A 26,578-nucleotide genomic window follows, 5' to 3' on the forward strand; every position below is an offset into this window, starting at 1 on the left:
CAAGAGGAGACTGTTCCACTCGACCAGTTGCCAGGTAACTGGTTACCTGTACTTGGGTTACCTGTCCGGATGAGGAAGCCCTGATCAGAGACTCGGTACCGGTTTATGCTGAAGTCCAAACGGCCCGGAACCACCCAGCCGGATTTATCCAGCCATCGTCTTCCTATCCTAGACCATAGGTGAGAGGCGAGGCACACCCCGGACGCGTCGCCAGCGCAGGACGCTGCGATAATCTTCATTACCCTCGTCCGAGCGCACAACTCAAAAACTAGTAACCCAATCGACTCGAAATCTTTACACAAGCAAGGTTCTGTCCGTGGCTCGGTCCTCCCCGAGAATGGCGTTGATCCGGATCTGGATCCAGATTCTAGAATTATTTTTACATCTGGAATTGTGCCTGTGCTGTAAACCGTCCCTTTAAGAGGGAGGGACACGAATGGCATGATGGGAAAAAGAGTCCAGAAGGAGTCTTGTAGTACGTTCCGGAGCAGCAAGCTAGAGCAGGTTTGGCCCCTCTGATCCGGAAGCCCTGTTTACTGTCTCACAAGATCAATAGTCTTTTGGAGGCGGAGTCTGCAATCTCTGATTGTCGTTTTCTAGTTTAGATTTTTATTCACCATTATTGACTAACTTTACTTGAATTCAATAAACTTTATTTACACAGCTCTTACTTTCACGGCAGATTTGGGATATTTCTTTAAAAACATTAAAAGTTACAGAATGTAAATTCTGAGCTTCTTCTGCGGCTGGATTCTGATTACGCTTATTGAACGTTTGATCACTTCTACAGAGAACGGATTAAACTAATTCCCGCCGTTCGGCCAGGTAAATGATGACCTCCGGTTTACCTGCACACTCATCCCAGCACAGACCGGTACCGACACTCACCGGTAGCCTCGGCCCGTCCCGCTCCGGAAGCAGCTCTGAAGTGATGCTGGACGCCGCTGGAGGTTCTGCTGCAGTGTCGACCCCGCCCGGTGTGCGTGTGTGTGCGTGCGTGTGTGTGCGTGTGTGTGCGCGCGAGGGGGCGGGCTCTCTAATCGGCATCGGGACGTTTTAAAGAGACAACCACTCAGTTTACTATGACGTCATTCTGGAGAAAGGAAGACAAATGTGCTTCTAATCGTAATTTCTTTGATATTTCATCCATATTTTATTAGTTTCAGGATATATAATTTTGATTCTATAATCCGTGATTAATTCATAGTTAACCTTCCACCTGCGTTGCCATGGTAGTAACACATCAGTCATTGAAGGAACCCTGTTCTCAGTTTATTTTGCTCCGAACAGGTGACCGACTCGACCAGGAAACGATCTGTGGATAAATTTATTGATTTCACATCGGTTCTGTGGGTCAGGAGTTAATGTGATACATGAAGAACTGCAGCTGGAAACAAGATGGTGTCTTGCAGCAACGCTGAAGCTCCACAGAGTGATGGCTCAAAGCATAGCAAAGTTTAACCACTGCAGAAGAAGAAGAGAGGCGGGTCAACACCTGAATGCAAACACACACCTGTTCAGTTCTTCTGGAGAACGTCTCACCTGCTGGAAGTTCAGCTCGACGGTTCCGCTGGCCTGCTTGTCGAGCTTGTTGAAGAGCCCTGAGGAGGACAATCAATAGCATGTTAGCAGTTAGCATACAATGTTAGCACACCAGCTAGCAATAGCTATGCAACTAGCTCGTTCAAATGTATAAATTGTTATACTTGGTCTGTCCTTTGTTACTCGCCGAAGGGGAGGTGGGGGTATTGCAATTGGGTCTGTTTGTTTGTTTGTCTGTCTGTCTGAGCGCATAACTCAAAAACGAGTAACCCAATCGACTTGAAATTTTTACACAAGCAAGGTTCTGTCCGTGGCTCGGTCCTCCCCGAGAATGGCATTGATCCGGATCTGGATCCAGATTCTAGAATTATTTTTACATCTGGAATTGTGCCTGTGCTGTAAACCGTCCCTTTAAGAGGGAGGGACACGAATGGCATGATGGGAAAAAGAGTCCAGAAGGAGTCTTGTAGTACATTCCGGAGCAGCAAGCTAGAGCAGGTTTGGCCCCTCTGATCCGGAAGCCCTGTTTACTGTCTCACAAGATCCAATAGTCGATTGGAGGCGGAGTCTGCAATCTCCGATTGTCTTTCTAGTATTGTACTTGATTTTTGCTGCTTACTTTCATTGTAATGACAATAAAGTGCTATTCTCATCTCATCTCATCTCATCTTCTTCCGCTTATCCGGGGGGGTCGCGGGGGCAGCAGCCCAAGCAGGGAAGCCCAGACTTCCCTCTCCCCGGCCACTTCCTCTAGCTCTTCCGGGGGGATCCCGAGGCGTTCCCAGGCCAGCCGAGAGACATAGTCTCTCCAGCGTGTCCTGGGTCTTCCCCGTGGTCTCCCCCCGGTGGGACGTGCCCTGAACACCTCACCAGGAGGCATCCAGGAGGCGTCCAGGAGGCATCCTGAATAGAAGCCCGAGCCACCTCATCTGTCTCCTGGTTTTTTGTTCCGATGTGTGCCTTAAGCCGTGGGCCTTCACACGATTTTATTATGTTCGCATAATGATAACAACGTATCTTGAATCTTGTATTCCGTTCCGTTCTATTCCATTAAAAGCCACAGAAGGCAGTTAACAACAGATTCACATCAGAATCAGAGTCAGTCGTCAACGAGGGTTCACAGACTAGGGATTTGTTTCGGTGCGACGTGCAACACAAGGTAACGACAAATAACAAACACAATGCTAACGTATGCTAACGTAGAGCGCTACGCTGCAGGGCACGCCGCAACATGCAGCAAGTCAAACGGGACTTCACATTCCTCCTTGTTCGGCTGCTTTAGATCTTTTCTGCCAGCAACACCAAATGCAATGAAGCCCTGTGATTGGCTCGCGGTTATTGAGCGCTAGCTTGCGTCCGACTCACTGAACATCGTCTCCAGACGGATGAGACACCCAACAAAGTTGTCGAAGTCGATGGTCATGTCAGGGTCGGAGTATCGCGCTACCAGCAGCTGGTAGATGGCGTTGTTGAGGGTGAAACCTGGAGGAACAAACCAAGCTGTTGTTAGCATGCTAACGCTAACAACACTGGAAAATCTCCATCATCATCAATGAATCTGCAGCGAATAGAATATTTACAAAAACAGTTTTATATACACAAAGAACTCAGATTATAGATAAACATGCCGAGTCCCATTTAACAGGACTTAGCCAGTTCAAACAGGAACATTATTAATGTAGAATGGAGGGATGAGACGAAGAGGAGGAGGAAGGCTGCTGAGTCAGACAGGATTCTCTGAAAGGATGAATAAATAATAAACGAGATAAAGTGTCTCTTCAAACTTTTATTGTGAAACGACCTCTGACTCCTGAGACGGAGCGTATGGATGTAGCGTAGCGTCACGGTACAGATGCTAACTCGGCAGCACATCGTAGCAATGCTAATGCTATCTATGGCTCAAACTAGTGGTTCTGGCGCTAGAGCTAGCAGTGGATGGGGCGGGGCTCAAGGCCAGGGAATACCAGTAGAAATTAAAAACTTGATAAGTCATCATTTAATCTCCACCCACGAGGTCTCCTCAACCAATCAGATCACTGGAGGACCAGGCAACTTTCAAAGCAGAAACAGGAGCTCCGACCTGCATCCCTGAAGGCGACTCTCATCTCCGGCGTGCTCATCGTTCCCGAGTTATCCGAGTCGTTCTTCTTGTAGATGGACTGCGTGGGAAAAGCAGCAGCTGTAGTGAAGCGGGTCAGCAGAACCTCAGGTCATGTTCTCAAAGTTCTCAAAGTTCTCACCAGATACTTCTGGATCTTCTTCCACATGGTGGCAAACTCTCCAATGCCGAGCTTCCCGTTCCCGCTGTCCTGCTCCGGGGTTAAGCGTTCATTATTTAAACCTGGAATCTCTGCTCGACTTTGGGAGCTGACTAAAGGCTCGCTAGCGCCCCCTAAGGAGCGGCGCTCAAGTCTCCACAGAGGGCATTTGGTTTAGTCTCAGCGTGTCTCAGTGTCTTAGAGTCGCGACCCAACACCATCCCGGACATTGGAGATTTAGTGCTCGTCTTTTCTACAGACTCGTACTGAAACTAAGCTGCTAGCGTTAGCTTTATTTACAGATAAAGCTAACGCTAGCATAGCACAGCGGTGACTCGTGGATACGTCCATCAGGTTGACCATGACCCGGGAGGTCTCCATGCTGAAGCCGTCCGTCTTGATGTCAGTTCCTGCACAGGAAGATTAATGTTAGCGGGTAGACAGGTGAACAGGTAGACAGGTAGACAGGCAGACAGGAGAACAGGTAGACAGGCAGACAGGCGAACAGGTAGACAGGCAGACAGACAAACAGGTAGACAGGCAGACGAACATGTAGACAGGCGAACATGTAGACAGGCAGACAGACGAACAGGCAGACAGATGAACAGGTAGACAGGCAGACAGGCGAACAGGTAGACAGGCGAACAGGCAGACAGGCGAACAGGTAGACAGGCAGACAGGCGAACATGTAGACTGGCGAACAGGTAGACAGGCAGACAGACAAACAGGTAGACAGGCAGACGAACATGTAGACAGGCAGACAGGCGAACAGGTAGACAGGCGAACAGGCGACCAGGTAGACAGGCGACCAGGTAGACAGGCAGACAGGCGAACAGGTAGACAGGCGAACAGGTAGACAGGCGAACAGGTAGACAGGCAGACAGACAAACAGGTAGACAGGCAGACGAACATGTAGACAGGCAGACAGGCGAACAGGTAGACAGGCGAACAGGCGACCAGGTAGACAGGCGACCAGGTAGACAGGCGACCAGGTAGACAGGCAGACAGGCGAACAGGTAGACAGGCAGACAGACAAACAGGTAGACAGGCAGACGAACATGTAGACAGGTAGACAGGCGAACAGGCAGACAGGCGAACAGGCAGACAGGCGAACAGGCAGACAGGTGAACAGGTAGACAGGCAGACAGGCGAACAGGCAGACAGGCGAACAGGCAGACAGGCGAACAGGCAGACAGGCGAACAGGTAGACAGGCGAACAGGCAGACAGGCGAACAGGTAGACAGGCGAAGGTGAATTTTTTGCCCTAACTTACGTTTACTAACGATCTTATTCAAGATGGTCCTCAGCTCCACCGCAGAGATTTGCATATCCTGAAATACAAAACGAAACGCGTCACACCTGCAGATCATGTGACATTCACAAGGTAAAAAAGAAAACGTACAGATCCAGCGAGTTTCTCGAAGAGGACTCTGAAGCCGGCATCCACATCCTCGTCAGCCACAAGCTCCTGATCACCATGGCAACAAAATCAACATCAGTTAGTTGGTAAAGCCTCCAACAGATTTATGGAGTTTTTGTAATTGATTTATTGATCTTTTAATGACTTAAATTATTCTTTTATACTTTCAAAAATAATAGTCAAAATATCTGAGGTCAATGTGACCACTCCAAAGGTCGTTTATAACAGGCTAGCATGTTAGCATCAAGCCGCGTTCATCAAGAAGAGTTTTATTTACGTCATCCAGTTCGGCGCTGACCGGATCGTCGCAGGGTCTGACAGAGAGACACGGTTAAGACATCTTAAGACCAACAGTCCCACAGGTACGCCCAGGTACGCCCCCATTCACACAGGTACGCCCAGGTACGCCCCCATTCACACAGGTACGCCCAGGAACGCCCCCATTCACACAGGTACGCCCAGAGAGAAGGCCCCCATTCACACAGGTACGCCCAGAGAGAAGGCCCCCATTCATCACGGCTCCCCTCCCCCCCCAGACAGACCGGGTTCAGAACCTTACTGGGTCTCCGTCTGCTTCTCGGAGAACACCCGGATGCAGAAGTCTCCGTTCAGGTGCGGTTCAAAGGTGGACGGGACGATGAGGTACTCTCCGGGCGGCAGCTTGAAGCGAGAACACACCTCACGCAGGTTGATGAAGGTTTCTGACTTGGCCGTCTGGGCGTGGCTCAGGAAGAAGTTCTTATCCAGGTGCACCTCCCTCTGTCCTCGGAACTGGAGAGGGAAACAGCCAATCAGGACAGCCGTACCAGCGCTTCAGCCAATCAGGCGCGGTTTCAGGAGTTATGAAGGAATGTGTTTCCGAGATGTTCCCGTTTCATGTTCCACTTCCTGTCCATCACATGATTACAGTGACCAATCGGATGCAGGGAAGACATTTCTACGACACCTGTCTGTAATGATGTCATCAACAGCTGATTAAGGACCTTCATGGGTTAACCTCAGCTACAGGTGTTTGATTAGCTTATCACACACAATCATCTCGCCTGCCTTTGCAGGCTAGCCTATGGGCGAGAGGCGGGGTACACCCCGGATGCGTCGCCAGTGCATCACAGGGCTTAATTAGCATAGCATTACAGCTGCTAAGGGGAAACTGCTAGCCTCCCACGGTCCAACGCGTTCATGAAACCAAAACCAACAGACATGACGTCACTGATGGCTTGACCTTTGACCTGTCGCTGTTGAGACCTCCGGAGCTCACCTGTTCTGGAACCTGAAGAACAGCAGAGGAGCAGAGAAGGTTTATCAGTTTTACCGCTTGATCTGGCCTTAAATCTGACGGCGAGCTGTCCTCACCTCGTAAATGGCGAACCCGATGGTGTGCATGTCCTCGCCCTGTTTCCGGAGTTTCCTGCGGTTCTTCTGGATCAGACCAACCACAAAGCTGCAGCCTTCCTCGCCATCATCTGGGTCGTCATCTTCCTCCTCCAGCGTGATCACAAACTGAGGATTCATCCAGAACGTGTCTGCAGAAGCAAAACGGCGTCCAGTGACATCACTGCCCAGCAAAAGCAAAGCGCACTATCTCTCTCTCACACACACACACACACACACACACACACACACACACACACACACACACACACACACACACACACACACTCACAGGGGTTGTTCCTGCAGCCTCCGGCGGTGGAGCCCCTCCTCCAGGTCTCTCTCTCTCTCTCTCTCTCTCTCACTCACACACACACACACACACACACACACACACACACACACACACACACACACACACACACACACACTCACACACACGCACACACACACACACACACACACACACACGCTCACACACACTCACACACACGCACACACACACACACACACGCTCACACACGCACACACACACACACTCACAGGGGTTGTTCCTGCAGCCTCCGGCGGTGGAGCCCCTCCTCCAGGTGCCGTCAAACTTGCTGACGCTCCAATGTTTGACCGAGTCGTCTTCGATGGTGTCGGGTGTCAGGGTGCACACCTCGATCCGAGAGTAATGACGCTGGAAGTCGTTGAAGGACATCCTGCAAGAGAAGGGCGTGTCAGGACCTGCTGCTAAGGTGCTAGCATGGTCTGCTAACATCCAAGACAGAACCTACCAGAACTCGCCGTCCTCGGCGTTAGCATGCGGACAGTCGCCCTGGACAGAGCTCCATTCAGACGACCTGCGAGCACACCATTAGTAGTCTCTCTCTCTCTCTCTCCCCCTCCCCCTCCCTGTGACGTGATTGGTTACCCATCGCTCCACGCCCCGGTCCACTCCACCTGCCCCCAGGGGTTCCTCATCCTCACCAGTTTCTCCTGCCTACCCCGGTAGTCCACCTGCGTGAACACACGACGGCTCATCTTCTGCTCAATTCTCATCTCTTGTTTCCTCGTAAGGAAGTGACATCACCTCCACAGCGCCCGTTAGCGAGTAGGCGTGGCCTTTCACCAGCTTCTGACGGGTGACAGCCTCAGAGTCTGCGGCACTGGTGATCTGAAACAAGGACCGTTTAGTCATCTTCGTCATCATCATCATCGGGTTCTACTCCAGCTCAGGACTCACGTCGATGGAGCAGCCCAGCAGCGAGCCGGCGTCCAGGGCCTTCTTGATGATCTGGAAAAGGTTGCTGGGGGGTCGGCGGAGGTCGTAGTTCTCTGCGATTCCCCCGGTGAAGTCCTCGAAGCCCTCGGTGGTGGAGCCTCCGGACAAAGCTTCGTAGCTGCCGTTGACCCTGAGAAGACCGTCGACACCAGACTTCATGTTCTGCAGACGATACGTCCCCCCCAAACCGGGGGGGACGAACCCGGTCTGGACGCGAACCGCGAACACACAGTATCAGTTATCCTAGCTAAAGTTAGCTAGCATCAGTCATCATTGCTAATGTGGGCCGTCTGTAGAGAACATGGATGAACGGTTGCTAGCTGAAGCGCTAACAGCGATGCAGGACCTACTTGGCGTAGGTTAGGGTACCAGGCCCGGTTCTTACTTGGGTTAGGGTACCAGGCCCGGTTCTTACTTGGGTTAGGGTACCAGGCCCGGTTCTTACTTGGCGTAGGTTAGGGTACCAGGCCCGGTTCTTACTTGGGTTAGGGTACCAGGCCCGGTTCTTACTTGGGTTAGGGTACCAGGCCCGGTTCTTACTTGGGTTAGGGTACCAGGCCCGGTTCTTACTTGGGTTAGGGTACCAGGCCCGGTTCTTACTTGGGTTAGGGTACCAGGCCCGGTTCTTACTTGGGTTAGGGTACCAGGCCCGGTTCTTACTTGGGTTAGGGTACCAGGCCCGGTTCTTACTTGGGTTAGGGTACCAGGCCCGGTTCTTACTTGGGTTAGGGTACCAGGCCCGGTTCTTACTTGGCGTAGGGTACCAGGCCCGGTTCTTACTTGGGTTAGGGTACCAGGCCCGGTTCTTACTTGGGTTAGGGTACCAGGCCCGGTTCTTACTTTGGTTAGGGTACCAGGCCCGGTTCTTACTTGGCGTAGGGTACCAGGCCCGGTTCTTACTTGGCGTAGGGTACCAGGCCCGGTTCTTACTTGGGTTAGGGTACCAGGCCCGGTTCTTACTTGGTGTAGGGTACCAGGCCCGGTTCTTACTTGGGTTAGGGTACCAGGCCCGGTTCTTACTTGGCGTAGGCCTTCTCCAGCAGAGCGCTCCAGAACTCCCTCCCCTCCGCCGAGTGGACGAACAGCAGCTCGCCGTCTTTGACCGGCAGGCGGTCGTCCACCACCACGTCCACCCACTCACCAAACTGCCAGAACTGCAGGTTAAACACATGATGTCACGGACGGAGGCTCCACCCACTCACAGAACTGCAGGTTAAACACATGATGTCACGGACGGAGGCTCCACCCACTCACAGAACTACAGGTTAAACACATGATGTCACGGACGGAGGCTCCACCCACTCACAGAACTACAGGTTAAACACATGATGTCACGGACGGAGGCTCCACCCACTCACAGAACTACAGGTTAAACACATGATGTCACGGACGGAGGCTCCACCCACTCACAGAACTACAGGTTAAACACATGATGTCACGGACGGAGGCTCCACCCACTCACAGAACTACAGGTTAAACACATGATGTCACGGACGGAGGCTCCACCCACTCACAGAACTACAGGATAAACACATGATGTCACGGACGGAGGCTCCACCCACTCACAGAACTGGGAGTACTTCTTCTCGTCATCTGATCCACTCAAGTTTCCTGAATCTACACTAAAAGTCCTACAACACCCCCCCCCTGGCGGCGCCCTCACCCTACTATGGCCAGGGGCCCCTACATACATATGCATGTTGTAGATGGTTTTAAGGGGCCCATAGTAGAGTGTAAATGCCATTTCATAATTTGTGTGTGTTGCATGCATCAACAATAAAGGATTCTCCTTATTACAGCACTGGTAGCGTTAGCACTGGTAGCGTTAGCACTGGTAGCGTTAGCACTGGTAGCGTTAGCACTGGTAGCGTTAGCACTGGTAGCGTTAGCAGTAGTACCGTTAGCCGTAGTACCGTTAGCTCAGGTACCGTTAGCTCAGGTACCGGTGCTAACAGCAGTGATGTCATGCTTACCTGGAAGTGGAAGATACCGGCGTAGTCGTCGCTAAAGCTCTGGTCGGAGGGAACGACTCTCGCCATCACGTACTCGTTGAGCGTCAGAGAGGCGATGGCCGCCAACAGCCAGCAGTCACCTGAAAAGACAGGTGTTCACTACTGCACCCTGCAGGCTGCCAGCTCATTACAACACAGGTACGAGTCACAGCAGTGGTCCCCAAACTACGGCCCGCGGGCCGGATATGGCCCACCTCCCCATTTGGCCCGGCCCCCTGAACAATACCAGAGACAAAAAATATATATATATATTATTATTTTCCTTTCCATACAACACGAGTAGCCGGTGGGGGATCAATAATGGTATGGGGGCTGCATTCTACTATCAATATTAAAAGTAATATTGATAGTAGAGAATATATTAATATTCTGAATATTCTGTGAAGAAAGCGTTATTTGGTGGCTGTCTGGAAAACAGTAAACGTTTAGGCCCCCCTGCCATCGTCACACTTTTCCAGTACGAACCGACCCCCCATCAGAAGGGAAGAGTTTGGGGGCCCCTGAGTTACAGGGTCCGGCTCCAGGTGACTTTACGTCTGATTGGTCAGGAACTTGAATGACATCCATAAATAGAATCAGGCGATGAAGGAGAACTGCGGAACCTCCCGTCGCTGCTCCTCCTACAGCGGAGAGCAGGAGGTCTCTGGGATACAGAGGGTACCCCACCCCTGTCTCATGACCCTTGACCCTGAGCCAGGTGCACAACAGCATCTGGTTGTCTGCAGGTTCCAGTGCCTCGGTTAACTAACCGTGGCTAAACCCACAGAGTGACATCACTATGACAGCCATAATATCCCCGCCGTCAGATCAGAGCCCCGCCCACTCACGAACCCTAAAACGTCCTGGGTTGAAACCTGAGCATCAGTTGCTTCTGTCTAGTTGCCGTGACGAATTATTGTATCAGAGATCCATTGATCATGTCTTAAGTCGTCAGTCGTTCAACCCATCCTGACTAATGCAAATGTTTTAATGCGTTTCATGTAGGGACATCACAGCGTGGCAACCCCCCCCCCCCCCCCCCCCCCCGGAGAACTTCTGAGACTGCAGTTCGGGTTGATCATCAGACCCGGATCATCCGACCCGTCTCTGGCCCGGAGCAGTGAACTGAACTCACCCAGCGCCCCCTGGCAGATGTCGGTTCTGGTGGCTCCACCCACGATGAACTCCGGATCGGAGACCAGTTCCTGGTGGAGGACGCAGACAGCTGAGCTCTGATTGGTTGTTTCTAAGCAACAATTCACGTGTGAAATCCTCCGTCCCGTCACCATCATGTCTGCGATCAATAACAGTAATTATGCTAACGACGTAGCCGGGATTCCTGGAACCCGAACGGTTAATCTCGTGGTCCGGTCCACATCTCCAAAAACTCTGGAGGACCAGAAGTAACTAAGTACACACTGTGCAGTAACTTCATGGTTCCAGTACTTCCCGGTTCTGGTTCTGACCGAGCTCCAGTCGGGACCAGAACCAGAACCACAGGAAGCTAAAGGGTGTTTCTCTCTCACTCCAACCAGGAAGCGTCTTTGTTTACGAGTACCGAGTGACTCATCGCCCGGGCATGTAGGATCTCTGAGTCACTGCGTTCAAATACTCTGTGTACTCGGGAATACTTCAAGTCTGTGAAGCTCAGAGGCTTCCCGACGTTCCTTCTTATTGATCCTTTGTATCCGCTCTGCTTTAACGCTTGGTCCGACGCGGCCCCCGGCTCCAGGGCCCCCGGCTCCAGGGCCCCCGGCTCCAGGGCCCCCGTCCACAAACAGAACCGCCTTGTTCTGGAGCGCTGCTAGTCTGACTGAAGCTAACAGATCAATCCGATCAACAATAACAAGCTTGTGTCATTACTTTCTATTCTATCTCTCTTAATCAATATCGACCTGATCAAAAGTTCAGACTGGTCTTGTGACGTTCAGCGCTCTTCAGGGCGTGGCTCTTCGAATAGGAGAAAATCATTGGCTCAGGTGGGGAACAGTGATCAATGCATCCAGGACCAGCATGGATCCGCACACCTGGGCAGGAGACGAACCCAGTATTGGCAGATAAACGTCACCAATCACTTTGATTGACGTCTGCTGCTCTGTGATCAACAAGTGCTCCACCCAATCAGAAAAAAATCGACGATCGATAGATGTTTGTGTTGTTTTGTCCAATCAGGGCGGAGCACCAGGCATCTTGCCAACAAGCGCCCCGGGTCCGGGTCTTACCGTGGGCCTCTTCCAGGTGACTCCGCGGACCTTGTAGGAGTTCCGGCCCAGATCCTTGAAGCCCAGGGCCTCGGGCGCGGCACCGAAGGCCGGATCGCAGAACAGTTTCCCCGCAGAGAGACACTGAGCTCGCAGGGCCTGGAAGTCCTGGTTCAGGTACCGGACCGCGTTGGCGTTGGTTCCGAAGCCCGCAGCCAGGGCCCGCTTCTTGGCCAGAGAGCTCGCCACGCCGGACATGATGCAGGAGAAGAAGCAGAAAGTTCAAGTTCACACGATCCGCTGAAAAGTTTACCGAGACAGACCTCCGCCCAAAGAAATAGACCCGCCCTCCACCGCGGAGGGGGCGGGGCCGCGGCCTCCTGCGCTCCACCCGCGGAGGGGGCGGAGCCGCGGCCTCCTGCGCTCTGTCGGCGTATCTGCCTCGCCCCTTCCTGCTTCCCTGACCCGGTTCTGGATCAGCTGATCCACAGGGCCCAGAGGGTCCGGGACACATTGACCCGGTTCTGGATCAGCTGATCCACAGGGCCCAGAGGGTCCAGTTTGGTTTCATGAATCCCAGACCTCCTGGGTCTGATCCAGAGGGTTCTGAGCTCCTGGGTCTTTTCTGGGTCTTCTGGATCAACACTAGTGAACATCCCAGGTGGAGATCTGGACCACAACAGAACCTTCTCTGGGACTCAGAGTGTGATGATGATGATGATGATGATGATTGTCTGGAGCCTCATGGGGGCAGCAGAGGCGCTTTGTGCCCTTAGCTGGTCCTCCCTGGTTCTGGTTCAGACGGGGGTGGAGTCTGTGTCATATCAATGCTCCCTTGGTCCACAGCCCCGCCCCTTACACCTAACCTCTTCATACCTGTTCCACATCTGTCAGAGCCTCAGCAGGTTGAGAGCGTCGTGATGGCGAGCACAGCTGGCGAGGAGGAAGGCCCGGGAGGAGGAGGGCGTCGGCAGCCGGGTCAACGCCGTGGCCTTCAACCGGCAGGCAGAGGGAGTGTCTGCAGAACGGCTCGCTGTTCTGTGACCCCGCCTTCCTGGGATACAACCAGCTGGGACGCCACTCATCCAAAACCATCAGAGTGATCAATCTCCTTATTGATTAATATCCAACACAGAATGAGGCCCTGACCCCGACGTCCATCGGAACAACAAACTCCGCCCCCTGGCACGCCAGAGCCAATAAAAATCACGTTTCCTGTCAGGCTCAGGTCGCTCTCGGTTCGCTATGTAGCGTAGCTACATAGCTGAACATGAATGGACCAATCAGAACACAGGAGGCAGCTGATTGGTTTACTGTAACAGTATTTGTACACTAGTGAATACTAAAGAGCAACAACACTCTGAAGGTGATGCTGATGTCAGCGGTGACTCACCTGTTGTCTTGTCCAATCAGGAGCTGTGTTCTGATCCTCAGTTCATTATTGATGAAGCTAACAGGACAGACATCTGTCAGGGAGCACTGGGTGAGACACACACACACACACACACACACACACACACACACACACGGCCCGGTGATGTCATGCAGGTGTGATCATGCGGCCTGCTGTCAGGTGACTGCTGGTTGCTGGCGGGCATCGCCTCGCTGACACTGGACCCGCAGATCCTGAACAGAGTGGTACCTCCTGGACAGAACTTCACCGCCCAGTACGCCGGCATCTTCCACTTCCAGGTAGCGCCAGTACAGGCACGCAGAACACCAGCCAATCGTACGGAGGTGGGTGGAGCCTCCGTCCGTGACATCATGTGTTTAACCTGCAGTTCTGTGAGTGGGTGGAGCCTCCGTCCGTGACATCATGTGTTTAACCTGTAGTTCTGTGAGTGGGTGGAGCCTCCGTCCGTGACATCATGTGTTTAACCTGCAGTTCTGTGAGTGGGTGGAGCCTCCGTCCGTGACATCATGTGTTTAACCTGCAGTTCTGTGAGTGGGTGGAGCCTCCGTCCGTGACATCATGTGTTTAACCTGCAGTTCTGTGAGTGGGTGGAGCCTCCGTCCGTGACATCATGTGTTTAACCTGCAGTTCTGTGAGTGGGTGGAGCCTCCGTCCGTGACATCATGTGTTTAACCTGCAGTTCTGTGAGTGGGTGGAGCCTCCGTCCGTGACATCATGTGTTTAACCTGCAGTTCTGGCAGTTTGGTGAGTGGGTGGACGTGGTGGTGGACGACCGCCTGCCGGTCAAAGACGGCGAGCTGCTGTTCGTCCACTCGGCGGAGGGGAGGGAGTTCTGGAGCGCTCTGCTGGAGAAGGCCTACGCCAAGTAAGAACCGGGCCTGGTACCCTAACCCAAGTAAGAACCGGGCCTGGTACCCTAACCCAAGTAAGAACCGGGCCTGGTACCCTAACCCAAGTAAAAACCGGGCCTGGTACCCTACACCAAGTAAGAACCGGGCCTGGTACCCTAACCCAAGTAAGAACCGGGCCTGGTACCCTAACCCAAGTAAGAACCGGGCCTGGTACCCTAACCCAAGTAAGAACCGGGCCTGGTACCCTAACCCAAGTAAGAACCGGGCCTGGTACCCTAACCCAAGTAAGAACCGGGCCCGGTACCCTAACCTACGCCAAGTAAGAACCGGGCCTGGTACCGGGTGGCGCTGGAGTATATCCCAGCAGTCAACAGGCGAGAGGCGGGGCACACCCTGGACAAGCCGCCATTGAAATAGTATCAGTAAATTATTTGATCAGAATCAGTTTATTGTCAATAAGGGTCACAGACTCGGAGTTTTCCTCGGTGAAGGCGTGCAACATGTAACAGTAATGACAATAATATATGCTAGCTACAGCGCTATGATGTAGCGTACGCCCTAAGATAGACCAAGTTACAAAACACATACGAGTACAGAACACACAAGAACAGTGGATACACAGACGTGTATTAGCAGCAGTAGCACTGTAGACCTATCGGGTGTCTCGGTTCTGTCCATAGGTCAGTCTGAATGCTGCATCAGGGTGGAGACGTTTACTCAGCACTGACCTGGAAACCAAACAAACCAACACACCTGTATTCTGACTCATTCTGCCAACCCCGAGCATCACGCCATGTCCACGAAGAGCTCAAAGCTAACAGCTAACTGAACAGGAGCTAACAGCTAACGCCTCCTGCAGGGGGAACAGGAGCTCAAAGCTAACAGCTAACGCCTCCTGCAGGGGGAACAGGAGCTCAAAGCTAACAGCTAACTCCTCCTGCAGGGTGAACAGGAGCTAACAGCTAACTCCTCCTGCAGGGGGAACAGGAGCTAACAGCTAACGCCTCCTGCAGGGGGAACAGGAGCTCAAAGCTAACAGCTAACTCCTCCTGCAGGGTGAACAGGAGCTAACAGCTAACTCCTCCTGCAGGGGGAACAGGAGCTAACAGCTAACTCCTCCTGCAGGGGGAACAGGAGCTAACAGCTAACTCCTCCTGCAGGGGGAACAGGAGCTCAAAGCTAACAGCTAACTCCTCCTGCAGGGGGAACAGGAGCTAACAGCTAACTCCTCCTGCAGGGGGAACAGGAGCTAACAGCTAACTCCTCCTGCTCCTCCTCATCTTTAAGAGTCATGACTCCGATGCTTCTGGAACGATGAGCAGTCATGAGATGAGAGCAGCACTGGCTGAAGCAGGTGAGAGTTCTAGGTGTTCTAAGTTAGCAGACCTTCAGGTCAGGTCAGTTTGATCTAAAGGTGTGTTCTTAGAGGAGGTCCAGAAAAGGTTGCATGAGTGCGTCCCGAGGTTCTGTGAGGAACCACGGTTCTGTGTTTCAGGTTTCCAGGTGAACAGCGCCGTCATTCTGGAGATTGTCAGTCGTTATGCCGACAACAGCTTTGCCATGGACTTTGATCGTTTCGTGGGCCGTGTGATCCGCCTGGAGACCCTCTTCAGTCAGTGTCCAGTCCGCCCACTATGATCCCAGTGGATCCACTATGATCCCAGTGGATCCACTATGATCCCAGCGGATCCACTATGATCCCAGTGGATCCACTCCTTACAGCTCATTCACGATTCCTTTGCTTCCAGAGATGTTCAGGATTCTGGACAAGAACAACCAGAAGAAGATCCAGCTGGACCTTCAGCAGGTACCGTCCCAGTGCTGAACCAGAACACGGACCAACGTGGAGTCTTCTCATTGGTCAAGCCGGTCACATGACCCAGTTTACCCGCGACATCATTACTGAACTATTCTTTCTCTCTTCCTGCAGTGGCTCTGTCTCTGCATCAACTAATGGCCGCTCCAGGTGCATGCTGGGATCTGGATGCCGGACACATTGATGTTTGTTAATGATAACAATTCAAATAAAGATTTGTGATCATTTTGATCATTGTCAGAAACATCAAACCGTCGAATTCTTTAAATACATTTAAAGCAAAACTAATTCAGCTGAATAAAACAAAAATAATAATAAAGAGGAAAAACCAGTTAGAACTAACGACTGGTGTGAGACGTGTGTGAAGGGAGCCGCCAATCTCTGGACGCGTAGCATTACTAGGCGATACTTTTATTTTGAAGGAGACAAGAGGATGTCCCCGCACTGAATAAATGACACGCCCTTTCTGGCATCACTCACCTGAAGCAAAACACTCCACAGCTCTGCAAACCTTCCAGCACCTGAAGACCAGGTCGGGCATCGCGGCCCACCAGCAGCACCTGCGGGAGAAGGACCAGGGCATCGGCACCATCAGCCATGCGATCCAGAACCAGAACCAGGACTAACCTGTTCTCCTGCAGTGGCTGAACGTGTCCATGTTCTGAAGAACCAGAACCACCCACTATCTGCTGCTGGTCCGCATGGAACCGGGTCACTTATTAATTATCTATATTTGTTCCAAGTCATAATAAAGACAAATCAAATGTGACATTTTTATTTTAGAACTTAAAACGTTACGAGACGTGATGTACAACATGTCCAATCACAGGAGCCCAAGAGGAGCTGTGGGTGGAGCTTATCTTTATAGTTATTTTTGTGCATATTACAAAAATCAGGTATAAGTCAAGCTATCGCTAGCATGCTAACAGAGGACAGCAGCTCATTTCTGATCGTCTGACATCTGGCCGCACACTTCCTGTCCAGACAGGAAGTAGTTTGTCAGTATGACAGGCACCAGCAGGAGGCACTGTGATGTCAGTTCTTCCTTTATGACATCATCGTTTGGTCTTCTGGAATGCAACCTCCGCCCACCTCAGAGCTTCAGTGATGTCACTGCAGCTTCCTGTTCCCCTGGCAACGAGCGCCGAGCCACCGGCACTCCCCCCCCCAAGGTGATGACACACTGCCACCGCCCAGGCAGAAGCAGAGAGGGATGGCGAATCCTGAGGGGGCAAATCACAGACTGAAGAGAGGCCACAAGACTCCACCCACCATGATGTCACAGAAAGGTGTTACCTTGGGAACCTGACAAGCACAGAGGATTTTCCCAGAATGCCTTTGGTGGGCGAGCAGCATCACGTGGCTTTGAGGAGCAGCGGTGCTCAGCTGGTTCACTGTCTTCATTACAATCTGACAGGACAGGTGATGTCACAGTGATGTCATCACATACAGGAAGTTGTGCATCGTGGGCAGTGACCTCACCGACAGCGAGTCCGTCTCGACGGAGTCCACCAGCAGTTCCTTCTCGCCATTCTTCTCTAGCAGAACCTGAGCTCTGACTGCAGCCTGAGCAAAGCATGATGGGAAAGAAGAACAAATCATCATCATCACAGCTCTGGGAGCGAGCCGATGGCCTGATCGGAGGCTCTGGGAGCGAGCCGATGGCCTGATCGGAGGCTCTGGGAGCGAGCCGATGGCCTGATCGGAGGCTCTGGGAGCGAGCCGATGGCCTGATCGGAGGCTCTGGGAGCGAGCCGATGGCCTGATCGGAGGCTCTGGGAGCGAGCCGATGGTCTGATCGGAGGCTCTGGGAGCGAGCCGATGGTCTGATCGGAGGCTCTGGGAGCGAGCCGATGGTCTGATCGGAGGCTCTGGGAGCGAGCCGATGGTCTGATCGGAGGCTCTGGGAGCGAGCCGATGGCCTGATCGGAGGCTCTGGGAGCGAGCCGATGGTCTGATCGGAGGCTCTGGGAGCGAGCCGATGGTCTGATCGGAGGCTCTGGGAGCGAGCCGATGGTCTGATCGGAGGCTCTGGGAGCGAGCCGATGGTCTGATCGGAGGCTCTGGGAGCGAGCCAATGGCCTGATCGGAGGCTCTGGGAGCGAGCCGATGGCCTGATCGGAGGCTCTGGGAGCGAGCCGATGGTCTGATCGGAGGCTCTGGGAGCGAGCCGATGGTCTGATCGGAGGCTCTGGGAGCGAGCCGATGGCCTGATCGGAGGCTCTGGGAGCGAGCCGATGGCCTGATCGGAGGCTCCGGGAGCGAGCCGATGGTCTGATCGGAGGCTCTGGGAGCGAGCCAATGGCCTGATCGGAGGCTCCGGGAGCGAGCCGATGGTCTGATCGGAGGCTCTGGGAGCGAGCCGATGGCCTGATCGGAGGCTCTGGGAGCGAGCCGATGGCCTGATCGGAGGCTCTGGGAGCGATTGAACAGATTGAACAGCCCCCTGATTGATGATGGATTGAAGTCCAGGCTGTAACATGGAAACTGAAGCTCACCTGTCCAGTGAGGACGCTTCAGTCTTCAGGACAGTTTGCGGCTACTGTTGGACACATCGTCTGAGGCTCACCTGTTTCACCTGCAGGACGTTTGAGCAGCAGAAGTGTCTTCCCTGAACCCGTCTCACCTGTCTGGCCTCCTGCTTCCTCACACTGGTGTTACTGGACCTTTGCAGTGCTCTGAGGCGACTCTGCAGGTCTCGACGCCGCCATTGGGGGAGTGGCGTTTTGTCCACCGCCTGACAGACACAGCAAAGGGTTAACTGAACCACATGCCACAACTTCTGTATGGGGCTGCAGTGCATCATGGGTAGCACATGTACATCAGAGAGGATGCCGACATCCTTGGAGAGACGCTGGGCGGAGTCCAGGCATAGGAGGGCGGAGCCTGTGAGTCTGGCAGACAGGGCGTCGACCTCCCGAGTCAACACCTGAGCCTCCTGTCGAGCCTGAAAGACGACATCGCAGGTGTTTGTCCTCTGATGGAGCTAGGCTGCTAAGCTAGCACATGACAGTCTCTGACCTTGGTGGCTTCACGTCCCGTCACCGCGACGATGCGACTGATTCCCTTCACAATCTGTTTCTCAGAGACGATCACCAGATCCTCGATTGATCCGGTCTGCAGCAAGTGACTGAACACAGGAAGTAGAGGACAGGTGAGAGACGGAGAGGACAGGTGGAGACATTAAAGTACGCATCCTCACGTTCCACAGCAAAGCTCCACAGATATCTTTCTCTCTGTCTGGGTGTTCAGCAGGTCAGAGACCGGGACCCCCACCGACACCACCCGCACAGGATCTGGGTACACCTGAGACAGGTAGGCAGGTAAGCAAACGGACAGGTGAACAGGTAGGTCAATGAAGCGGGAGAAAGACACTAACCTCGTCCACCATCCTCAGCCCGGCGATACGCTTGGCGGTCTCCAGAGGAAGCTCTTGGCTGTGGACGTTGTGATTGGCTGCGATAATGCCACTGACACACCTGTCCACCTGTTGCAGCTGTTGGATGCTCAGTGAGCCCTGATTGGATGAAACAGCATGCGAGTTTGTGATGTCACTGCCCGACAGTCATGCTGCTCGTTAATGATTAATAATAATAATAATTAATCCCAGCTGCCCCGGGGCACCAGGATCTGCCCCTGGGGCACTGACAGAAGCACCGTGGGGGCGTGGACCTACCTTGGCGGTGAAGTCGAAGCGGAGGCGATCCGCCGACAGGTGAGACCCTCGCTGCTGGACCGACGGACCCAGAACCTCCCTGAGAGCGAAGCTGACGATGTGAGTCGCCGTGTGTTTGACCATACAGGACAACCTGTGGACCTGAGACAGACAGCGCGTTGGTTCTGTCCCACACCGTACGTCGTCCTGCTTCCATCGTGTGTTCACCTGGTCCAGGTGTAGCACCAGCTGCTCTCCAGTCCTCAGGCTGTCCACCGCAGTCACCTGATGAACCACGTACCCCCCCGACATGACGACGGCCTCCACAGCACACGGGACATGCTGAGAAAGACGCCACGCACTAGGACACAACTTCCCATGATGCATTTCATTTCATGATCCTCTGGGTGTACCGCTGACCTGCAGCCCGTCCCGGGTGAAGTAGCCCTGGTCATATGACTGCCCCCCCTGCTCGGAGTAGAAGGAGGTTCGGTCCAGGATGACGCCACAGCGCTGACCTTCAGTGACCTCCGACACCAGAGTCTGACCGTCATACAGAGCCAGGACTGTTGCAGTGCATGCTGGGAACACTGGAGGACAGGAAGGTTCAATGAATGGAAGCATCACGTCTAAGACAAAAACTGATCAGGGTTAAAGGTAGGAGAGAGAAAGAAGTCGTGGTCCAGCGGGCCCCTGAAAGAACCTGCATCCGTGCATGGGGGGCCAGCATGGGGGGCCAGCATGGGGGGCGGGGTGGATCAGAACACCTGGATGCGTTTCTGCGTAGCACCACAGGACTTAGCCAGATGTTCTCCAGTTTCAAGGTTGAATGACCAGAACCAGGTTTTAGCCACCACCTGATGTTTTACCTGGTCGGTACCAGACATCCATGAAGAGGTGCGGTTGAACAACAGTCCATACCTGGACCGTCCGTCCCAGAGACGCCTCACAGGGATTTGGACGAGTCTCTTTGCCAAGACGTGGAAACTGGCTTTGGGACGTTTTGATTTCGGATCGTGGTACCGATGCCGAAACCCGAACTCAGGAGGCCCAGGAAGTTGGCGTGGGACACGCCCAGCACACACCTGAAACACTGTCCACTCAGGACAATCCTGTGGTCACTCTTCTCCTAGTTAACCCACAAAGATCACGGCTGAGAGTTTTCATTCCATCATCGATCATTGATGGTCGGCCCGATCGCATTTATCAGTGAGGGAGGACGACGCAAAGGACGGGGCTAGAGGACGACCCAGGAGAAGAGACATGGACGTAGTGAGGGAGGACGACGCAAAGGACGGGGCTAGAGGACGACCCAGGAGAAGAGACATGGACGTAGTGAGGGAGGACGACGCAAAGGACGGGGCTAGAGGACGACCCAGGAGAAGAGACATGGACGTAGTGAGGGAGGACGATGCAAAGGACGGGGCTAGAGGACGACCCAGGAGAAGACACATGGACGTAGTGAGGGAGGACGATGCAAAGGACAGGGCTAGAGGACAACCCAGGAGAAGAGACATGGACGTAGTGAGGGAGGACGACGCAAAGGACGGGGCTAGAGGACGACCCAGGAGAAGAGACATGGACGTAGTGAGGGAGGACGATGCAAAGGACAGGGCTAGAGGACGACCCAGGAGAAGAGACATGGACGTAGTGAGGGAGGACGACGCAAAGGACGGGGTTAGAGGACGACCCAGGAGAAGAGACATGGACGTAGTGAGGGAGGACGATGCAAAGGACAGGGCTAGAGGACGACCCAGGAGAAGAGACATGGACGTAGTGAGGGAGGACGACGCAAAGGACGGGGCTAGAGGACGACCCAGGAGAAGAGACATGGACGTAGTGAGGGAGGACGATGCAAAGGACGGGGTGAGGGGGAGATGGTTGGGTTGCTGTGGCGACCCCTCAAGGGACAAGAAGACATGTCATTTTCTCCTTGTGTTCTCAGAACCGCTATGAGCCCTCAGGTGTGTCCAGGTGGGACGCGTACCGTAGCGCCCCTGGTCCAGGCGGTACCCGTACTTCAGGCGGTCGTCGGTGTGAGGGACGGCGTCCTGCAGCTCTGCCAGGCTGTGGACGTCCAACGCCAGCTGAGACCGGTCACCTGAGCGCAGGTCAGACATCAGCTGAGACAGAAACAGCTGATTAGGATTACAGAACCTGTGGACACCTGGTTCCAGTGTGAACAGAACCTCCACCTTCTGGTTCTCCGACATCAGGCGGTCCAGCTCCTGATGATCCACCCGGACCCCCCTTTCCTCCAGCATCAGGTCCACCAGGTCCAGAGGAAAACCCAGGTCTCTGTGGAGAGACCAGACCACAGCAGCTGGACACACACACACACACACACACACACACACACACACACACACACACACACAGAGACACACACACACACAGAGACACACACACACACACACACACACAGAGACACAGAGACACACACACACACAGAGACACAGAGACACACACACACACACACACACACACACAGAGACACAGACACACACACACACACACACACACACACACACACACACACACACACACACACACACACACACACACACACACACACACACACACACACACACAGAGACACACACACACACACACACACACACACACACACACACACACACACACACACACACACACACACACACACACACACACACACACACACACACAGAGACACACACACACACACACACACACACACACAGAGACACACACACACACACACACACACAGAGACACAGAGACACACACACACACAGAGACACAGAGACACACACACACACACACACACAGAGACACAGACACACACACACACACACACACACAGAGACACAGAGACACACACACACACAGAGACACAGAGACACACACACACACAGAGACACACACACACACACACACACACAGAGACACAGAGACACACACACACACAGAGACACAGAGACACACACACACACACACACACACACACAGAGACACAGACACACACACACACACACACAGAGACACACACAGAGACACACACACACACACACACACACACACACACACACACAGAGACACACACACACACACACACACACACACACACACACACACACACACACACACACACACACACACACACACACACACACACACACACACACACACACACACACACACACACACACACACACACACACACACACACACACACACACACACACACACACACACACACACACACACACACACACACACACACACACACACACACTCTTATTGAATATATTAAATCTCTCTTGTTTGGGGGCCGGAGCGGCCACCCTCGTGCCGACTACACTGACGCGGAGGAACAGAACCGCGGGTCTGGCCCAGAACCTCGGTCGGGCCCAGAACCTCGGTCGGGCCCAACCAGCCGGCAGGTCCGGTTTCACCCCCCCCAAACTGATGGGTCTAATTCAGAGACAACAGATGAAACAGTGTGGAGGACGGCTGGGAAGACGGACTGGACCAGTGGATGGCCACGCCCCCACCCAATGAGATCTTCAGCTCAGCTCGTCTGTGATCGACCTTGAGCCCAGGTGGCTGATGGGAGGAACTGACCAGGAAAGACTCCACGTTTGTAGTCCTCTTTGCAGAGTGTCCTCTGGATCAGCCTGCTGCCCCGCTGCAGGGACGTCAGGAACTGGGCCTCGTTCTCGTTGATCAGGTCCCCGATCTGGAAGGAGAGCCGCCGGTCACCTCCAGATGTTTGGGAGCTACATGCTACGTAGCTTAGCTTCAGTTCTCACCCTGCCTGCCTCCCTGCGGAGCTCCGGATAAACGTCTCCCTGGAAACACACGTCACTCTAAACTCTGCTTGGTCAGCGGGATTGTGGGAAACGTATTTTACCATTATGTGGCTGACAGTGGGAACCAGGCTGGCCAGTGTCCCCGGAGGCGCCTGAAGGACCTCCACACAGAACCGAACCGCCCTACGCAGAATCCTCCTCAGAACCAGCCTGGCAGCAGACAGAGAGGCCGTCAGCCTGGCAGCCCATTGGCTGCTCTGGCGTGCTGGCGTCCTATTGGTCGATGACTCACTCTGCTCCCGACGTGCCTGGATGAATGCCGTCGGCGATGCAGACCGATAAAGTTCGAATGTGGTCCGCCACCACTCGGTAGGCCATGTCCACCCTGGTCTCATCTGCTGCCCCCGTCCTGCCGGTGTATGGGCCGGTGTATGGCCCCGCCCCCGATCTCTGAGGTCAAATGAAAAACATGACTGGGGGGGGGTACATGCACTGCAGTATCATCTGCAGTATAGTACTCGACTATAGTACCTATCATCGGTCTGACGGCCTACCTGCTGGATGGCGTGGAGCAGCGGCGTGAACAGGTCCGTGTCATAGTTTGACCTTTTGCCCTGCAGGACACTGACCAGTCTCTCCAGTCCCATCCCAGTATCGACACTGAACTGGGGCAGGAGCCGCAGGCTGCGGTCCGCCTCCCTGTCAGGAGACACAGAGACCAGTCCTCAACTGGTTTAACTGGTCCCAGTGACATCAGCCAGCCTGACCAGCTTTGTTAGCGCTTTAGCAGCTAACTGATATGCTACATTTACTACGTGGCCCGATCCGATCTCATGATCAGAAATCGGGCCCGATCACAAGCTGGCGGACTCGATCGTTATTGTTATTATTGTGATCAGATCTGGAGTTACGCTACAGAGTGAGACCTCTCTCCTACAGACAGAGACGGTAACGCGTGCAGCATGACATCACTTCCTGTGACGCCATTGGTTGAAGCTGCTAAACAGGAAGCAGCTTGAAGATAGTCACGCTGTGGAAGTATTCTGAAGTGGACGAGGACAACCTGGCGATCAGCTGCTGTTCATTCTAGTTTAAATACTCGTATGTAGTATTTCCTGTTGCACTAGTCCAAGTCCAAAGTGAATAAAGTACTTTATTTACTACTTGAATGCTGAAGCTACGCCACAGAAGTGCTCCGTTAAGAACAAGAACTAATGAGGGACATCCTGGGTCCTCTTCACTCGTCTTTATTTTTTTAATGTATTGAAGAAGTATCGAATCGGGACTCGGTATCGGTTCAAAATCAAACGACTCGGACTCGGGGGGGGGGGGACCTGATCGGGACACCCCTAGAAAATGTTCAAAAAGTGTGCTTAATCAGACGAAAGCTAAATTAAGTGGGACAACAAATGAGTTGCAGGACGCTTCCGGGAACCGAGGAGAACCCAGGAGAACCCAGGAGAACCCAGGAGAACCCAGGAGAACCCAGGAGAACCTGTTGTACTGCATGAAGACCAGGTTCCAGATCTCCACCACCTCCGGACTGGCAGCATTAACCAGGGCCGCCGCGTCTCGGCCCCCCACGTGGTCGTAGTGGATCTCGGTGCAGGGGCCACAGGGCCCCGTGTCCCCCATCTCCCAGAAGTTGTCCCTCAGCCCAAACGGCAGGAGACGACCAGGAGGAACCCTGAAGAGGACACGCGGCGTCAGACACAGGAACACGTCCCGGAGTCCTGCAGGAACGTCACGTACCCAACGTCCAACCAGATGAGACGAGTGTCCTCGTCCGCCGGCAAACCCGCCGGCGAGTCTCCAGCGAAGTAGGACACGTAGAGTCTGTCAGCAGGCATCCCATAATGCTCGGTGAGGAGGCTCCAGGCCATGCGGCACGCCTCCTCCTGCAGAGACAGAGGTCAGAGCGCTGCACGGACGTCTTCCTCGCTCCTCCTCCTCACCTTGAAGTAGTCTCCAAACGACCAGTTCCCCAGCATCTCGAAGAAGGTGTGGTGGTGAAGGTCGCGACCCACGTCCTCCAGGTCGCTGTGCTTCCCGCCGGCGCGGACGCACTTCTGAGCGTTGACCACGCGGCGGTAGGAGGACATCTCGCTGCGGGGGTCCGCGGAGCCCAGGAGGACGGGCTTGAACTAAAACCACATCACCGTGAATGGACTGTCCCGTCGCCACGGCAACCCGACGTTCCCCACTTCACCCGTCCTTTGCGTGGTCCTCCCCCCACCAGCCAGCCTAACCCCTCAGCTTGCTCCCCTAGACACCTCCACAGGTGTGTCCTCCCGTTCTTCATCACTTCCTGGTCCTCAACAGGTTCCTCTCATATCCTGCATTTAATCTGAAGTCGCTAGCTAACATCCGCTGTAGCCGCTTAGCTTAGCTCTGAGAAGATACCGGACCGTCCCGGAACTGACCTGGTTCATGCCGGCGTTGACGAACAGCAGGCTGGGGTCTCCTCTGGGCAGGACCGGCGAGGACGGAACCAGCTGGTGTCCGTGTTTGTGCCGGAAGAAGTCCAGGAAGGTGCTGCGAACATGGGCGGAGGAAGGCTCCGGAGCAGAGCCGCTAAAGCAGCGAGCTGAGCGGGGCGAGGCGCGGAGCGGCGGCCCGCCGGACGGCCCGCCGAGCGGCCCGCCGAGCGGCCGCAGCCCCCGCTGGAGAAGTCGCTTCATGCGGACCAAACCAGCATTGAGGCGACGGCTCGTCGTAATGCGCATGCGCAGGCTGCTGCTTCTTCTTCTCTTAACGCACGTGACCTGTGCGGTTTTTTTAAATCAAGTCTAATGACAAAATGAACATATTTACTAATAAGAACAAATTATTAATATTCTCTAAACACAAGTTCTGTACTAGAATACAGTTTCTGAAAATGAAAAAATATTTAAAAATAAAAGAATGCCTGGAATAAAAAAATTAACATTATTGCATAAAGAAGGAAGGTAACGTTAATGTTCTAAGATTATATTTTATCCAAATTAAGGAAAAAGAA

General features: G+C 53.7%; 3 protein-coding genes across 3 annotated transcripts; 1 reads left to right on the forward strand and 2 right to left on the reverse strand.

Annotated features, from left to right (window-relative positions):
• Positions 1–1,126: 1,126 nt before the first annotated feature.
• On the reverse strand, positions 1,127–12,361 carry LOC137906736 (calpain-2 catalytic subunit-like). Its single transcript, XM_068751025.1, has 21 exons — positions 12,072–12,361; positions 10,985–11,054; positions 9,832–9,950; positions 8,879–9,012; positions 7,820–7,988; positions 7,667–7,750; positions 7,508–7,593; positions 7,371–7,436; positions 7,135–7,295; positions 6,574–6,743; positions 6,479–6,490; positions 5,780–5,991; positions 5,498–5,534; positions 5,203–5,268; positions 5,074–5,131; positions 4,146–4,210; positions 3,783–3,851; positions 3,623–3,701; positions 2,908–3,024; positions 1,543–1,601; positions 1,127–1,464 (listed from the first exon to the last, which is right to left on the reverse strand). Exons 1-21 carry the CDS (start codon positions 12,306–12,308, stop codon positions 1,441–1,443), a joined length of 2,094 nt encoding a protein of 697 aa, XP_068607126.1. The 5' UTR covers positions 12,309–12,361; the 3' UTR covers positions 1,127–1,440.
• A 433-nt stretch (positions 12,362–12,794) lies between these two features.
• LOC137907144 (calpain-2 catalytic subunit-like) lies at positions 12,795–14,333 on the forward strand. Its single transcript, XM_068751455.1, has 5 exons — positions 12,795–12,862; positions 13,056–13,149; positions 13,464–13,533; positions 13,624–13,742; positions 14,196–14,333. Exons 1-5 carry the CDS (start codon positions 12,795–12,797, stop codon positions 14,331–14,333), a joined length of 489 nt encoding a protein of 162 aa, XP_068607556.1.
• A 2,569-nt stretch (positions 14,334–16,902) lies between these two features.
• On the reverse strand, positions 16,903–26,261 carry aars2 (alanyl-tRNA synthetase 2, mitochondrial (putative)). Its single transcript, XM_068751456.1, has 22 exons — positions 26,004–26,261; positions 25,536–25,724; positions 25,333–25,478; positions 25,076–25,267; positions 24,135–24,279; positions 23,873–24,030; positions 23,682–23,790; positions 23,581–23,619; positions 23,393–23,507; positions 21,982–22,109; positions 21,774–21,909; positions 20,207–20,376; positions 20,015–20,128; positions 19,808–19,948; positions 19,511–19,648; positions 19,334–19,437; positions 19,153–19,261; positions 18,953–19,078; positions 18,758–18,868; positions 17,614–17,697; positions 17,428–17,541; positions 16,903–17,354 (listed from the first exon to the last, which is right to left on the reverse strand). Exons 1-22 carry the CDS (start codon positions 26,259–26,261, stop codon positions 17,187–17,189), a joined length of 2,994 nt encoding a protein of 997 aa, XP_068607557.1. The 3' UTR covers positions 16,903–17,186.
• Positions 26,262–26,578: the final 317 nt, after the last annotated feature.

This window comes from Brachionichthys hirsutus, chromosome 17 (assembly GCF_040956055.1).
Source record: "Brachionichthys hirsutus isolate HB-005 chromosome 17, CSIRO-AGI_Bhir_v1, whole genome shotgun sequence".
Taxonomy (NCBI): domain Eukaryota; kingdom Metazoa; phylum Chordata; class Actinopteri; order Lophiiformes; family Brachionichthyidae; genus Brachionichthys; species Brachionichthys hirsutus.